At 39.8% G+C, this 15,064-nt stretch overlaps 1 protein-coding gene across 1 annotated transcript; it reads left to right on the top strand.

Annotated features, from left to right (window-relative positions):
- The first annotated feature begins 12,690 nt into the window (after window positions 1-12,690).
- On the top strand, window positions 12,691-13,644 carry LOC122914112 (olfactory receptor 52R1-like). Its single transcript, XM_044260749.1, has one exon. It carries the CDS (start codon window positions 12,700-12,702, stop codon window positions 13,642-13,644), a length of 945 nt encoding a protein of 314 aa, XP_044116684.1. The 5' UTR covers window positions 12,691-12,699.
- The last annotated feature ends 1,420 nt before the right edge of the window (window positions 13,645-15,064 follow it).

Raw genomic sequence — 15,064 nt, 5'->3', positions numbered from 1 at the left:
AGTACCTGCCCAGCCCATGCCTCCCACTGCTCCTTTCCCTCCTGGCCCTCCAGATTAGCTCTCAACAGTCCCTCCCTCTCCCTGGGCTGCTCTTTCTGCTCCTGGCATCTTACCTGGCTCCCAGCAGAGGGAGAGTTCCCCTTCTCCCTCACTGCCCAGCCATGCATGCATGTGGATTACTCATGGACCTGGGCTTCTATAAGGAGCTCAGCATGTAAGCCAGCCCTGCTGCCAGAGACCCCTGGGGCTTTGAGATACTATAATCAGATGAGCAGCATGATTCTAGCTGTGCAGACTAGGCTGTCTTAGGAGGCTCATCACACTAGACTGAAGCAGGTCAAAATAATATGTTTACCGTCTCTTGTAATTATTTTTAAAATTATTTGTTATGTTTAATTACTTAAGTTAACTTTTAATTATTTAAATATTTATAATATTTTCAATAAACATAAACATTCTTTTTTCTCCATTACCTGTATTTTATTTTTTGTTACTATGCTCAATTAGCAAACATCATTAGTTTTTTTTAATTAATTTATTTATTTTCAGAAAAACAGTATTCATTATTTTTTCACCACACCCAGTGCTCCATGCAATCCGTGTCCTCTATAATACCCACCACCTGGTACCCCAACCTCCCACCCCGCTGCTACTTCAAACCCCTCAGATTGTTTTTCAGAGTCCATAGTCTCTCATGGTTCACCTCCCCTTCCAATTTACCCCAACTCCCTTCTCCTCTCAAATCCATGTCCTCCATGCTATTTGTTATGCTCCACAAATAAGTGAAACCATATGATAATTGACTCTCTCTGCTTGACTGATTTCACTCAGCATAATCTCTTCCAGTCCCGTCCATATTGCTACAAAAGTTGGGTATTCATCCTTTCTGATGGAGGCATAATACTCCCTCGTGTATATGGACCACAACTTCCTTATCCATTCGTCCGTTGAAGGGCATCTTTTTTCGATGTAGTGTTCAACAATTCATAACACCAAGTGCTCATCACAACATGTGTCCTCCTTACACCCATCAGCCAGTTACCCCATTCCCTACCCCCTACCTCTGTTACCCTCAGTTCCTTTCCCACAGTCCAGAGTCTCTCACGGTTTGTCTCCCTCTCTGATTTCTTCCCGTGCAGTTTTCCCTCCCTTCCCCTATGGATCTCTACACTATTCCTTGTGTTCCACATATGAGTGAAACCATCTGATACTTGTCTTTCTCTACTTGACTTACTTCACTTAGCATAAGCATTACCTTTAGATCCTATTTACTGCCATGTAGGTTGAGGGCAAGAAATACACTCGCACACTTCCTCCTTCTATCCCTTCTCCATTCCTGAATTCAGTCACCTACAGCATAATCCTTGCCTGGATAAGCTATATAAATTTACATTTATACATTTATACAGTCTTAGAGCTGTGAATAAATATTACATATTCACATTTCAGTTGTTTGAACCTTAAAACAAATAAATTCTGGTTGAAAAGATTAAATACACATTATTCAACACAGAATCTAGACTACATTGTGTGTCTAAAAAAGAATGTCATAGCATCTTACGTCACCAGCACATATTCATCAACATAAAATCAATTCTTTTTTTTCCCACTGATTCAGTTGCCATAATTATGTCAAATTTCCATTGACTTCACGCCATACCTTTGTTTTCTAGGTCAACTTTCTGTTTCTCTGAAATTCAAATCATCTGCCATTTCACAAGGCTTTAATACATTCTGCACTTTTTAAAGGCATATCAGATTGCTGCTTTCCTGGGATTAAGTTACACGGCACCCCTGAATGATTTTCACTTGTACTTGGTTGGCAATTGGATATTTACTTTATTTTGCTGAAGGACACACTCTGGTTTTACTAAGAAAAAGGAAGGAAAAAATGAAAAGAAAAGAATGCAGGGGACCTGGGTGGCTCAGTCAGTTAAGCCTCTGCCTTTTGCTCAGGTTGTGACCCCAGGATCCTGGGATCCAGTTCTGCATTAGGCTCCCTGCTCAGTGGGGAGTCTGCTTTTCCTTCTCCCTCTGCTGCTGCTGCTCTGTCTCTCTCTGTCTCAAATAATAAAATCTCTAAAGAAAAAAAAAAAAGGAAGGGGAAAATGATAAGTTTTCTTTGCTCCTGCCTGTCTAAAACAAGTTACTTTTTGCTTTTACATTTTATTAATGGATTGGCTGTATGTAGAATTGTTAGGCTGTAATAATTTTCTCTGAACATTTTTAAGGTTTATTTTAAGACAGTGAATAAAACTAGAGATAAGATTTTGGTTCTATATGCCTATACTCTAAAAACTTAACTCCGCAGAGCCTTGGTTTCTCTACCTGTAAAATGTTGATACCTATTTCATTGGGTTGTTGCATAGAATCAGTAATTCAGTAATTTTTATACCATTAGAATACAACTCAGCATATAGAAACAATGAAACCAATCTCACCTATCACATATAGGCCACTATAAGCCAAAACTGAGCTTTCTTGCCTTTTTTTTTTCCAATTTATTTATTTTCAGAAAAACAGTATTCATTATTTTTTCACCACACCCAGTGCTCCATGCAAGCTGTGCCCTCTATAATACCCACCACCTGGTACCCCAACCTCCCACCCCCCCGTCACTTCAAACCCCTCAGATTGTTTTTCAGAGTCCATAGTCTCTCATGGTTCATCTCCCCTTCCAATTTACCCAAAAGCACATACCCTCCCCAATGTCCATAACCTTCCCCCCTTCTCCCAACCCCCCTCCCCCCAGCAACCCACAGTTTGTTTCGTGAGATTAAGAGTCACTTATGGTTTGTCTTTCTTGCCTTTTTTGTAGGTCTTTTCCCTGCTCTAAGGCATTAGGCTCTACATTTTTTTCTTGGTACCTTCAAATTCCACAATATTGTTTCTATATATACCTAGTTTCTTGTTCTTTCTTTTTCCTTCTCTTCTCAGTAGTATTCAGTTAGATAGATGTAGCAAATTTTTTTTAACATCCAATTGACAAAATTAAGTTGGTTTCACATATTAGCTATTATATAGATAGCTACTCCAAACATTCCTTGACATTTTTGGTGCATAAATAAAAAAAATTCTGGTATGAAATATAAAGGGGGTTGCTTGGTCAAAAAGATGTTCACCTTTATTAGAAATTGCCAAAGGGTCCTGAAATGGCTATATTCAGTGTCTAATGACCCATAATTTTGCCAATACCTTTTTTTTAAGGATTTTATGAAGTACTACCTTTTTTTTGGATGTTGAATTTGAGAAGTTCTTTATAGATCTTGGATATCAGCCCTTTTCTTTCAGTTCATTTGCAAACATCTTCTCCCATTCTGTGGGCTGCCTCTTTATTTTGTTGACAGTTTCCTTTGCTGTGCAGAACCATTTTATCTTGAAGAAGTCCCAAATTTCACATTTCCTTTTGTCTCCTTTGCCCTTGGAGACATGTCTTGAAAGAAATTGCTGAGGCCGATGTCAAAGAGATTACTGCATATGTTCTCCTCTAGGATTTTGATGGATTCCTGTCTCACGTTGAGGTCTTTCATCTATTTTGAGTTTATCTTTGTGTATGGTGTAAGAGAATGGCTGAGTTTCATTCTTCTATTCATAGCTGTCCAATTTTCCCCAAACCATTTATTGAAGAGACTGTCTTTTTTCCACTGGATATTTCTTTCCTGCTTTGTCAAAGATTATTTGACCATAGAGTGGAGGGTCCATTTCTGGGCTCTCTACTCTGTTCCACTGGTCTATCTGTCCAGACATTTAACCATCTGAGCCACCCAGGTGCCCCAATTTCAACACACTTACTATTATTAAAGTATTTGATTTTAGTTATATTAATAAGTTGGTATTGGTATCTCATTCTGATTTGATTTTTTATTTCCTCATGAAATAAACGTAGAGCACATTTTCATGTTTGTATTACCATTCATCTACTGCCTTTCATGAAGTGCTTGTGAAGTGCTTGTTTAAATCATTTGCATAAAATTTTAATGAGTTACTTGTCTTTTGAATAATTGATTGTGGGACTTTATTTTTCAGTAATATGCATCATGAATACTCTCTCCACCTGTAACTTGCCTTTTCAAATTTATAATGCTATCCTTTTTTGGGCGCCAGGGTGGATCAGTGGGTTAAGCCTCAGCCTTCGGGCTCTGGTCATGATCTCAGGGTCCTGGACCTAGTCCTGCATCAGGCTCTCTGCTCAGCAGGGAGCCTGCTTCCCTCTGTCTCTCTGCCTGCCTCTCTTCCTACTTGTGACTTCTCTCTTTGTGTGTCAATACATAAATAAAATCTTTTAAAAAAAATAATTTATAATGCTATTCTTTTCAAAATGATTTTTTTTACTCTGATGAAGTTCATCATTGATTTTCTTCTTTTATACCTATGATTTTTGTAGACTAAGAAATCTTTGCTTTCCTCAAGTTCATGACAATATTATTCTATTTCTTCTCTTAGAATCTTTATACTTTCAACTCTCAAATTTAGGCTGATATTACAATTCAAATAATTATTTTTCACATTGAACTAATTGTTCAGATTCATTCTGTTTTATACAATTAGTTTAGCGCCATGACCGTTTTCAGTCCCTGAACTGCATTGAACTCCATTGAAAATTAACTGTGCTCAGAGCTATTTCTGCTCTAACATTTTTTCAATAATGTATTGATCTATCCTTACATAAATATGAAAGGATATTTCATATCCTTTCTGTGGGCTGAAAGACACTGTAGAATCCCTGTCTAGATAAAAAAGTTTTTTAAATTATACATAGGGCACCTGGGTGACTTAGTCATTAAGCACTTTCCTTCAACTCAGGTAAGGGTCCTGGGATCAAGGCCCACACTGAGCTCCCTGTTTGGTGGGAAGCCTGCTTCTCCCTCTCCCAAGCCACCTGCTCGTGTTCCCCCCACCCCGTGTCTCTGACATATAAACAAAATCTTAAAAAACAAAAAAGAAAATGATATTTAAAAATCCATGGCTCATATGGAATACAATTATTTACAGATGAAGACTTAAGATAAAGGATAAGAAATATATTTATTGTTGTATTAGGTTACTAAGGCTGCCATAACAAAGTACCACAAACTGAAAAGCTTAAACAACAGAAATATACTGTATCATAGTTCTGGAGCTTAGAAGGCTGGGATTAAAGTATCAGCCAGGTTGGTTTCTTCTCTTGGCTATGAAGGTGAATCTACTCAGTGCCTCTCTCCTGCCTTCTGCTGGTTTACTGGAAAGTGTGACTTGTAGGCACATCATCTAGAGTCTGCCTTCATGTCCTCATGGCATTCCATCTCTGATTATGTCCCCATGTCCAAATTTGCCCTTTTCATATGGACACCAGTCATATTGGAGTAAGACCCACTCTACTCCACCATGACTACATCTTAACTAACTACATCTTTAATGACCCTATTTCCAAATAAGGTCATACTCTGAGGTACTGGGGATTACAACTTCAACATATGAATTTGGAGGGGAGAGAACGATTCAACTCTTAACAACTGTCCAGTCAGTGCACATACATTGTCACGCTTTTTTGCAGTATCTAGTACCTTCACTACAATGTTGACATCAGCAAGGTTGTCCCTGAAGTTTGAGGAAGCACAGCATAGACCTAATTATTTCCCCTTTATACAGATTTGATTTCCTTATTTGAATGTGGTAATGAACCCTGCATGGTGGAGGGACTGGAAGTGAGAGCACCTTGTTCAGGTGAGCAAGAAATGAGGCAGGAAAAAGCCATCTGGTGTTTCTTACACCTTCTAAAGTCAAAATAGAAGGAGGTTTCCACTTCAGCATCACGGTGGGAAGTGCTGCTTCCTGAAGAGATGCAGAAAGTAATAAAAGATTTTCACTATAATTAGGGGACAACATCTGAACAGTATACTTTATCAGGGAGGTCCATTATTATAGTTTCCTAACACCATGTCTCAGCACAATGAAAGTGAGAGAAATGTGAAAATAGTTGGAGCTGTTTTGAAAGCTCAGGTAAAGTCAGTCACCATGAACTTCCAATGGCTCCAATCTGATCATTTGTGTTACTCCTCTTGAGGTTGGTCAGTGGTAAGAGGGTAGCAGGAGACAATTACACTGGGAGTAGTATTTGTGATGGATAGATTGTTGTTGAGGTTATTCATATGGGTATGGTTGAAATGATGAACTATGAGGACTAGGTTTCACAGAAAAGAACTGTAAAAGAAAAGAGGACTGAAAGGATTGGGAAAAAAAAATATATATATATGGTTTGAAGTAATTGATAATGTAGAAAACATGGAATAAGTTAAAAAAAAAAGAAACACTAGAGAGATACGGTAGTATAGTTAGAGTGAGATTCTCAAGAATTCAGGGATATAGCAAGGTTCAGGCCATGTCCATGTGTGATTGACTGAATGTCTACAATGGAGTTAAAGGTTAATACAACTGAGTAGATAGGAGCTATGAGGTATGAATATGGATGAGCTATCGACATAGTTACACTGAAGTGTCCCATGATTCTCAATAATGTGTTCTTCCATCAAAACTAATTTTTCAAACATTTTCTCTGTCTCTCCACTCACAACATTACAAAACACAAATCAAATGGTGTAGCTAGAAGACTATAGCAACCAATCTTACCTAGCCTCTCAATATAGCTCACAAATCTTTGAACCTTCTACTGGAGCCTGGAGTTTAGAGAAGGGCTGTGAACCAGGTGCCCAAGTCCTCAATTCATCCTACAGAGAGACCAGCTTTTCAAAGACACAAACCATGAGGAGAACTTTAGGAAATAGGAGGGTAAATTAAGAAAGGACTGACCTTCCTCCTGCACACTCATTTCAGTAAGCTACACCCACATAAACTTGAAAAACTGGGGTTGGCCTAACAAGTAATGTCCCTAAGAGATTGGATGTCATGCCACTATGGCACTGGGGACTGCAGAAGATGCAAGAGATCAAGAAACTCAGGTCCTAAACCAAGATATGACATTTCATTTGAGGAGAAAATTTCTTTCAGTGAAGAAGAAGGCAGAGAAGAAGAGAGAAGTGGAGGGAGAGAAAGAGGAAGGAAAAAGAGGAGGGGGGGGGGAAGGTGGAGGAGGAGGAAGCAGAAGAGGTGGAGGAGGAGGAGGAGGAAGAAGAGTAGAAGGAGGAGGAGTAGAAGGAGGAGAAGGAAAAGGAGGGGAGGAGGAAGAGGAAGAAGAAGGAGAAGAAGAAAGAAGAGGAGAAAGAGGGGAGAAGGAAGAGGAAGGAGAAGGAGAAGAGAAAGAAGAAGAAGATGATGATGACTATGATGATGATTAGGAGGTAGAGGAGGTAGAGAAGGGAAGGACGAGGAAGAAGAGGAAAACAAGGGGAAGGTAGGAAAGAAAGACGGGATAGGGACAAGATGGGAAGGGGGAGAAGGAGGAAAAAGAGGAAGAAGAGGGAAGGAGGTGAGCCTGGCACGTTTTTTCTACTTTATTAATATCAAATGTTTAACTTATGAAAGCTGAAAGAAGACAAAGAAAAAAGAATTGAAGAGACAAATCCAAAATTACAGTATTAACCTCATTTCCAAAATAAAACTTTGTGTCTGTAAACCTGGACTCCCTAACAAAAACAGTTCTAGCCCAGATTTTTGTTATGGTGTTATCTTAAAATAAATCCTGACCTTTGTGAACATGATAATGGCAATTCACCATAAACAAATTACTGTAAACTTAATAGTCACAGTAAACTTTTGTGTGATTTGTTCCCCTATAAATATATATTGGATTGTGGTTTCTGTGAGACATAACTTCTAGGGTCTGAACTCTACAAATAAATCCTTATTTTCTGTTTTTAAATACTTAATTTTCTCAAATCTTTATTTGATGTGTCATGCATCAAGGAAGCCTGAGGGGTGGCGGGGAGAGAATACCAGCAAGGACCTACATGAGGAGTGAGAGGAAGTTCTGCATAAGCTTAACTGTTCAGACTGAGTGAGGAGGGCCTTCCAGCTTCAACAAATTTCTTTTCTCATTTTCTTTTTCTTTTTTTGAGTGTAAAAAAAAGTAATGATTATATTACAGTATTTTGTTCATTTTTTTAATGTGTTGTAATATTTTTTATTATGTTAGTCACCATACAGTACATCATTAGCTTTTGATGAGTGCTCCATGATTCACAGCTTCAACCAAATTTCAAAAAAACTGTGGCAAGACCTCAATCCAGAAGTCTTCCTGCCTCTCCTGATAAGGACTGGGAGGGCCTCAGAACCAGAGCTACCTAGGTACATACAAAAGCACCAACAGATTGTCAATACCTCCTCAAACCCACACATTTTGCCTGTACATACCCATCTATATACACACTGATGTATCATTTCAAGCTATCATCTTTGTAGCACAGCATATGCCTTCACAAGCATGTGTATGCAGTGCCCTTGTACTTACAGAGCCAAGTTATTCCAATAAATAGAGATACTTAATGCAAATGGTTACTCACACCTCACAAACATGCAAGGTTATACACACTTACCATTCATATTCAAATCCAGTCCTTGCACACATATGTCTATTAACACATCTCTCAAATACACACATCCACAAACATATCCACACACTTTCACATTGTAAAAAATATCTCTTAAATTGTAAATACTCTTGACTAACAAAGAATACGTGCATACAGATAAGCTCACAATTGAATATTCTTAACAACACACATTCTTGCTCATGCAGTCAATTCCCCAGACTTTGCATTTGTGTGTACAGAGGAGAGAGGCAAATTAGGGGTTAATGTTTCCAGCTTTAGTCTCTAGTCTCAGAGGAAACCAGAGACTGAGGCAAGGGGCCTTAGAGGAGAGGGTGAGTCAATGCTTTGGGAAGGGAAAGGCCAAGTTTAAGCAGGTCTTTAAATAGGTCCTAACCCACAGGCTCTGCTAAAAGCTGAATCACAGGAGCCAGTTAGAGCTGCTCATGGTCAGAGATGAAGCAGAGCTCAAGGTGAGTGGTTTCCCTGTGCCCTAACCATTTCTGCCACTCCGAGAGAACAGTAAGACTCACGGAAGCTCCAAGAAGCTGGGAGACAAGACAATACACAGTACAGAATGACCTGAACTACTGAGGTCTCCAGATTCAGAGATCCCTGATGGCTGGATTTCCTTCTCAGGTGGCAAGAAGATTCACTACTCACTGTGTCCTCCAAGAAATTTTAGAAAAGTAGGAAGGCTGCCTCCACACACAATCCCTCCATGAAGGAGACTGGATCTGAACCCGCCCTTGCTCCAACATTATTACTCTATGCCTTGGTTTTAGATACCCCAAAGTGAGAAAACTGTCAAAACATCCCTGAAATAATTCCTTAGCAAGACCTCAGCCCATTTTAATCTTTACTGCTTCACGCCTCAGCAACATGATTAAACTGAAAGACATAACAATCTCCACATAATGACTGGAGTAACTGAAAGCTACCAGAGCCAGTGGTACCAGCACTGAATTCAAACCCACAATTATAGATGAAAATTGAGCTTCATCATTGTGAGAGCTACCTAAATACATATAAAAGCACCAACAGATTGTCAGTATCTCCACAAACCCACACATTTTGCCTATACATACCCATCTATATACACACTGATGTATCATTTCAAACTATCAGCTATGGAGCTCAGCATATGCCTTCACAAGGCATGTGTATGCACGTACTTTTTTTTTTTTTAAAGATTTTATTTATTCATTTGTCAGAGGGTGAGAGACAGAGCACAAGTAGAGGGAGTGGCAGTCAGAGGGAAAAGCAGGCTTGCCACTGAGCAAGGATTCTGATGCTAGACTTGATCACAGAACCCTGGGAGATGTAGATGCTTAACCCACTGAGCCACCCAGGTGTCCTAAGAACATCAATCTTATAATCGTATTTCCTGAACCTAAATCTATGCCAAGTACTCACAAGTAGATTATACTTTGGAGAACAGAAAAATTGACTCTGACGTCCAGTGTGTGATTACCCTACCTATAAAGTTGAGGAAGATGACTTAATTTATTTTTCAGTACCTAATAGCTTCACAAGATTTCTAGTCCACAGAGGGCAGGGACATAAATAAAAGCAGGGAAAGGGGAAGGAATATTGCATAAGAAGGGAAACTCTATTTCTCTTTTTTTCCTACTCTTGAGGAATGCACTTATCATTCGTTCCACCCAGAAGGAAGTTGATAACTCATACCTCCCTCCAAAATATGATTGAAAATGTTAACACACTTTACATAATGATCCAGGAATGGTTAACTCCCTGTCCCCTCCACATGTCTTGTAAACTTCAGTCTGCACAGGGTGAGTGTGTATGTCTAAGAGGAAAAGAGGCAAGGGAATTGCTGAGAGTGAGGACACCAGATTCCATGGAGTTTTAGGTATAGAGAAGAAAGAAAGAAAGAAAGAAAGGAAGGAAGGAAGGAAGGAAGGAAGGAAGGAAGGAGGGAAGGAAAGAAGGAAAGAAGGAAGGAAAGAAAGAAAGAAAGAAAGAAAGAAAGAAAGAAAGAAAGAAAGAAAGAAAGACCGAGCTCCTATCCCCTACTTCAGACTCAGACCCCGGTCACCACCTGAGAAGAGTCACCACTCCAAAAGGAATATGGCGAACAGGTGAGTTCCCCATTAAGGCTCATGGGAAGAAACTTCGTGAGAGTTAAAAACAATACAGTGTAAATGCTTCTGGTGTTATATTTACAAAAATGTCTTCCACAATTAATCAAAGAGTTTATCATGCACTTTGAGAAATTGTACGTTTAGCCGGCATCTTCACCAGTGCCCAGTGCAAGAATGAGGGTGATCTAAGGATGTTTTCCAGGTGCCCATGAGCTATGTCCTCACAAATGGAGAGTGACATTCAGGAGGCAGAAGGGAGAGGGAAAGGAAGACTCTGGTTCAAAGACCACATATAAGTGGAAGAACAAGCCAGGCAGAAGGGGATAAAACAAGAGCCTGGGACCCCAGAAAATGTATTTGTTTCCATATTCACCATACCCTGGATAGGAGTATTTATTTTGAGCAAACCTACACCTATTATCAAGAGAAAGGATAGTTAATATTCCAATGCAGAGCAAGATTTATAAATTCTGAGCCCCATTTCTCTCATAATGTTGTAAAGCTAGGGAAAATCAGAAAGAGGTTAGGTTTCTTTGGGATCTCAAAGAAACCATTTTTAGGAACCATTAGGTCTGGTGGAATGAAACATCTCTTAGTCCCAACAGCTGATTTGTTATGGGAGATTTGAAAAGATACTCTTATTGTCTGTGTGTTTCTGTTATGGCAGAGACTCAAAGTCTCAGTCAACTGAGATGAAATAGTGAAAAGTTGCCTAGTGAGAACCAGGTAAGCATTTGTGTCATCAGTCCTGGGTAGGCGTTAGTCACCAGAGGGATCAACAAGATCTCCATGTAAAGCAAGTAGAGTTAAAGGAGGACATTCAAGTCTTTAACCAGCCAGCACAGCATACCATGGTATGAGAACGATGTTTAACTCTCTTGTGCCACGGTGCCAAAAAAGTGTTTAAAAAGTTCATTGGAGGATTTTAAGATATGGCTCATTAGTTAAAAAGTCCATTGCCACTGTTATTCAATCCAGCAAAAATTTATTAAACCCCTATTCTGTGCTAAGCACAGAATTGCTAGGATGGTACACTATTCAGGGTTCACCTCATAAAAATCTTTCATCAGGGGGTGCCTGGGTGGCTCAGTGGGTTAAGCCTCTGCCTTCGGCTTGGGTCATGATCTCAGGGTCCTGGGATGGAGCCCTGCATCTGGCTCTCTGCTCAGCAGGGAGCTCTCTGCTCCCCGTCTGCCTGCCTCTCTGACTACTTGTGAACTCTCTGTCTCTGTCAAATAAATAAATAAAATCTTATAAAAAAAGAAAGAAAAAAAGAAAGAAAATCAATCATCAGGACAGGATTTAGAAAACCATAGCCTGCAGACAAAATCCAGCTTGCATCCTCTTTTTACAAATAAAATTGTATTGGGATGTTGTTACACTCATACATTCCTGTAGTGACTGTGGCTGCTCTCAGGCTACAGGGGTTAAGCAGACTAGTTTCAACAGACCATACAGCATATAAAGCCTAAAATATGTATGATCTTCCACGTTACGGTAAGAAATGAGTTTGCTGACCCCTGATCTAAGAGAAAATGCACCATAGATAGTAGAATTAATTACAGGTGTATAATCGTCAGTCACCTAACCACCATCCCAGACTCTCTGGGTAACTCCCAGAGTCAAAGCTAACTCAACATCACGCATACCTTCCTATGAGCCTTTATCCCAAAGTGTTTTCCAAACCAGCTTTGTATCCTGAAAAGTCACCTAAGTGGCTTAAACAGAGGGCTGAATGGAACCTATGGGAAAGATTAATCAAATCAGTTAGTTCTGAAGAAATAGAAGGGCAAAATTGATTATTACTGACATTATTGTCAGGATAGTTTTACCTTAGCAGATTCTACTTTCAAGGAAAATACTGATTCTTCAACAAAAATCACATTTGCAGCTAGTATGTTTTGATCCCATTTTGAATGACATAAATATGAATGAGGAATAAAAAGGAGCATCACTTTATGTTGCAAAAAATTTTTATTAAAACAGTTGAAATTCTTCCAGTTTACTATTAAGCCCTACAGTGATTCAGTTGAAACTTTCAAAATATTTAAAATATTAATAATTACTTCTTGATTCCTATCAACTAGAGAGTAGATTACCTTCACAATGGAGAATAAGTTAACCATCCCGTGATGCTGGCCTCAGGGAACAACACTTTGCATCCTGTGTCCTTCATCCTACTCGGGATCCCAGGACTTGAGAATTACCAATTTTGGATTGCCTTCCCTCTCTGTGCCATGTATCTTGTGGCTGTAGTTGGCAATATCATTGTCCTTCATGTAATCCGAACTGACCACACGCTGCATGAGCCCATGTACCTGTTCCTAGCCATGCTGGCTGTCACTGACCTGGCCCTGTCCTCTTCCACCCAACCTAAAATGCTGGCTATACTCTGGTTTCATGCTCATGAGATTGAATACCATGCCTGCCTCATCCAGGTGTTCTTCATCCATGCCTTTTCTTCTGTGGAGTCTGGGTTGCTCGTGGCTATGGCCTTGGACCGTTATGTGGCTATCTGCTTCCCACTGCACCACTCTACTGTCCTGACCCCAGCTGTGGTGGGTAAATTGGGGGCAGCTGTGATGATGAGAGGGTTGCTGTGGGTGAGTCCCTTCTGCTTCATGGTGTCCAGGATGCCCTTCTGCACCAACCATGTCATTCCCCAGTCATACTGTGAGCACATGGCTGTGCTAAAGCTGGTGTGTGCAGATACCAGAGTCAATCGTGCATATGGGCTCTTTGTGGCCTTCTCTGTGATTTGCTTTGACATAACTGTCATTAGTATATCTTATGTAATGATTTTGAGAACTGTTCTGAAGTTGCCCTCTGATGAAGCCCGGCTCAAGGCTTTTGGCACGTGTGCTTCCCATATCTGTGTCATCTTGGCTCTTTATATCCCAGCCCTCTTTACCTTCCTCACCCACCGCTTTGGACATCATGTGCCCCAAGTGGTACATGTCATGTTCGCTAATCTCTATCTCCTGGTACCTCCCATGCTCAACCCCATCATCTATGGAGTTAGAACCAAGCAGATCAGGGACAGGGTTATTCAAGGATGTTGTGGAAAAGATCCCTGAGCTAAGGGTCATGGCATCACAACCAACCCCACTGCTCCACTGATCTGGGATCATCGCATATTATCACAAAGTCATCTCTGGGAGACAAATGGATAAACAAGATGTGATACATATATACAATAGAATATTCTTCATCTGTCAGAAAGGATGAATACCTACCATTGACATTGATGGAAATGGAAGGAATTATGCTAAGTGAAATAAATCAAGCAGGGAAAGACAATTATCACATGGTTTCACTCATACATGGAACACAAGGAATAGAATGGAGGACCACAGGGTAAAGGAGGGAAATCTGAAAGGGAAGAAATCGGGAGAGACAAACCATGAAAGGCTCTGGACTCCAGGAACCTAACTGAGGGATACAGAAGGGAGGTAGGTGGGGGAATATGGTGACAAAGTGATGGGTATTAAGGAGGGCACATGCTGGGATGAGCACTGGGTGTTATATGCAACTAATGAATCACTGAGCAACACAACAAAAACTTATGATGTACTATATGCTGGCTAACTGAACATAATAATAATAATAAGTCATCTCTGTGAATAAGAGGTTAGCAACCCTCCAGAACAAAAGGAACAATTTTCAAGATGCCCAGAACATGAGCTCTCTGAGAGATGTGACTGGTCATAAATACTGACTTGACTAATCTTCTTCATCACAAGAAAACTGTAAAAAATATGTCCACCATTCAAATTAGTGAAGATCTTCCACAGACCACTACAGTGAAAATGATTTTTACCCTGATAGGAGAAGTCTAAGTTCCTATGCTTTTTTTAAAAGCAGATTACAACTTCCCCCAAAACAGTTATAAAATACATGTATTTTTCCCATCTTGGAATCTCTTTGTACCAGTAGAATTTGAGGGGAAGAAAAACATGGCATGCAGAGACTCATTATTTATAAAAACAAAAACAGGGGGGCACCTGGGTGGCTCAGTGGGTTGAGGCCTCTGCCTTCAGATCGGGTCATGATCCCAGAGTCCTGGGATCGAGCCCCACATCTGGCTCTCTGCTCATCAGGGAGCCTGCTCCCCCCCCACCCCTCTTTGCCTGCCTCTCTGCCTACTTGTGATCTCTGTCAGATAAATAAATAAATCTTAAAAAAAAAACAGGGAAACTTACACATATTGATGTATAAGACCCAGATGAAGAATGAGCAGTTGCATATCATGTATCATGTAACTAATATATTTGCAAAAAGCATGTAACGATGTGAAGAATGATCAAGATAAAATAATAAATAAAAAAGAAAAGTGACATCTGTCCATAAGGCTGAAACCAATTCTAAAAAGAAATACATATACATAGAAAAAGATTCGGAATACATCAAAATGCTAACAATAGCAACAGAGAGTACTCAGATTTATGGTATTTTAGTTTTCTTTTTGCACTTTCACATATTTGTAAAAATTACCCT

This window comes from Neovison vison, chromosome 7 (assembly GCF_020171115.1).
Source record: "Neovison vison isolate M4711 chromosome 7, ASM_NN_V1, whole genome shotgun sequence".
In the NCBI taxonomy this organism is placed as follows: domain Eukaryota; kingdom Metazoa; phylum Chordata; class Mammalia; order Carnivora; family Mustelidae; genus Neogale; species Neogale vison.
Note: the sequence above shows the minus strand (reverse complement) of the source record. Positions and strands in the feature narration are given on the sequence as shown.

Coding starts and splice junctions, on each gene's coding strand:
- LOC122914112 (XM_044260749.1), top strand. CDS start 12,700: ATGCTGGCCTCAGGGAACAACACTTTGCATCCTGTGTCCTTCATCCTA.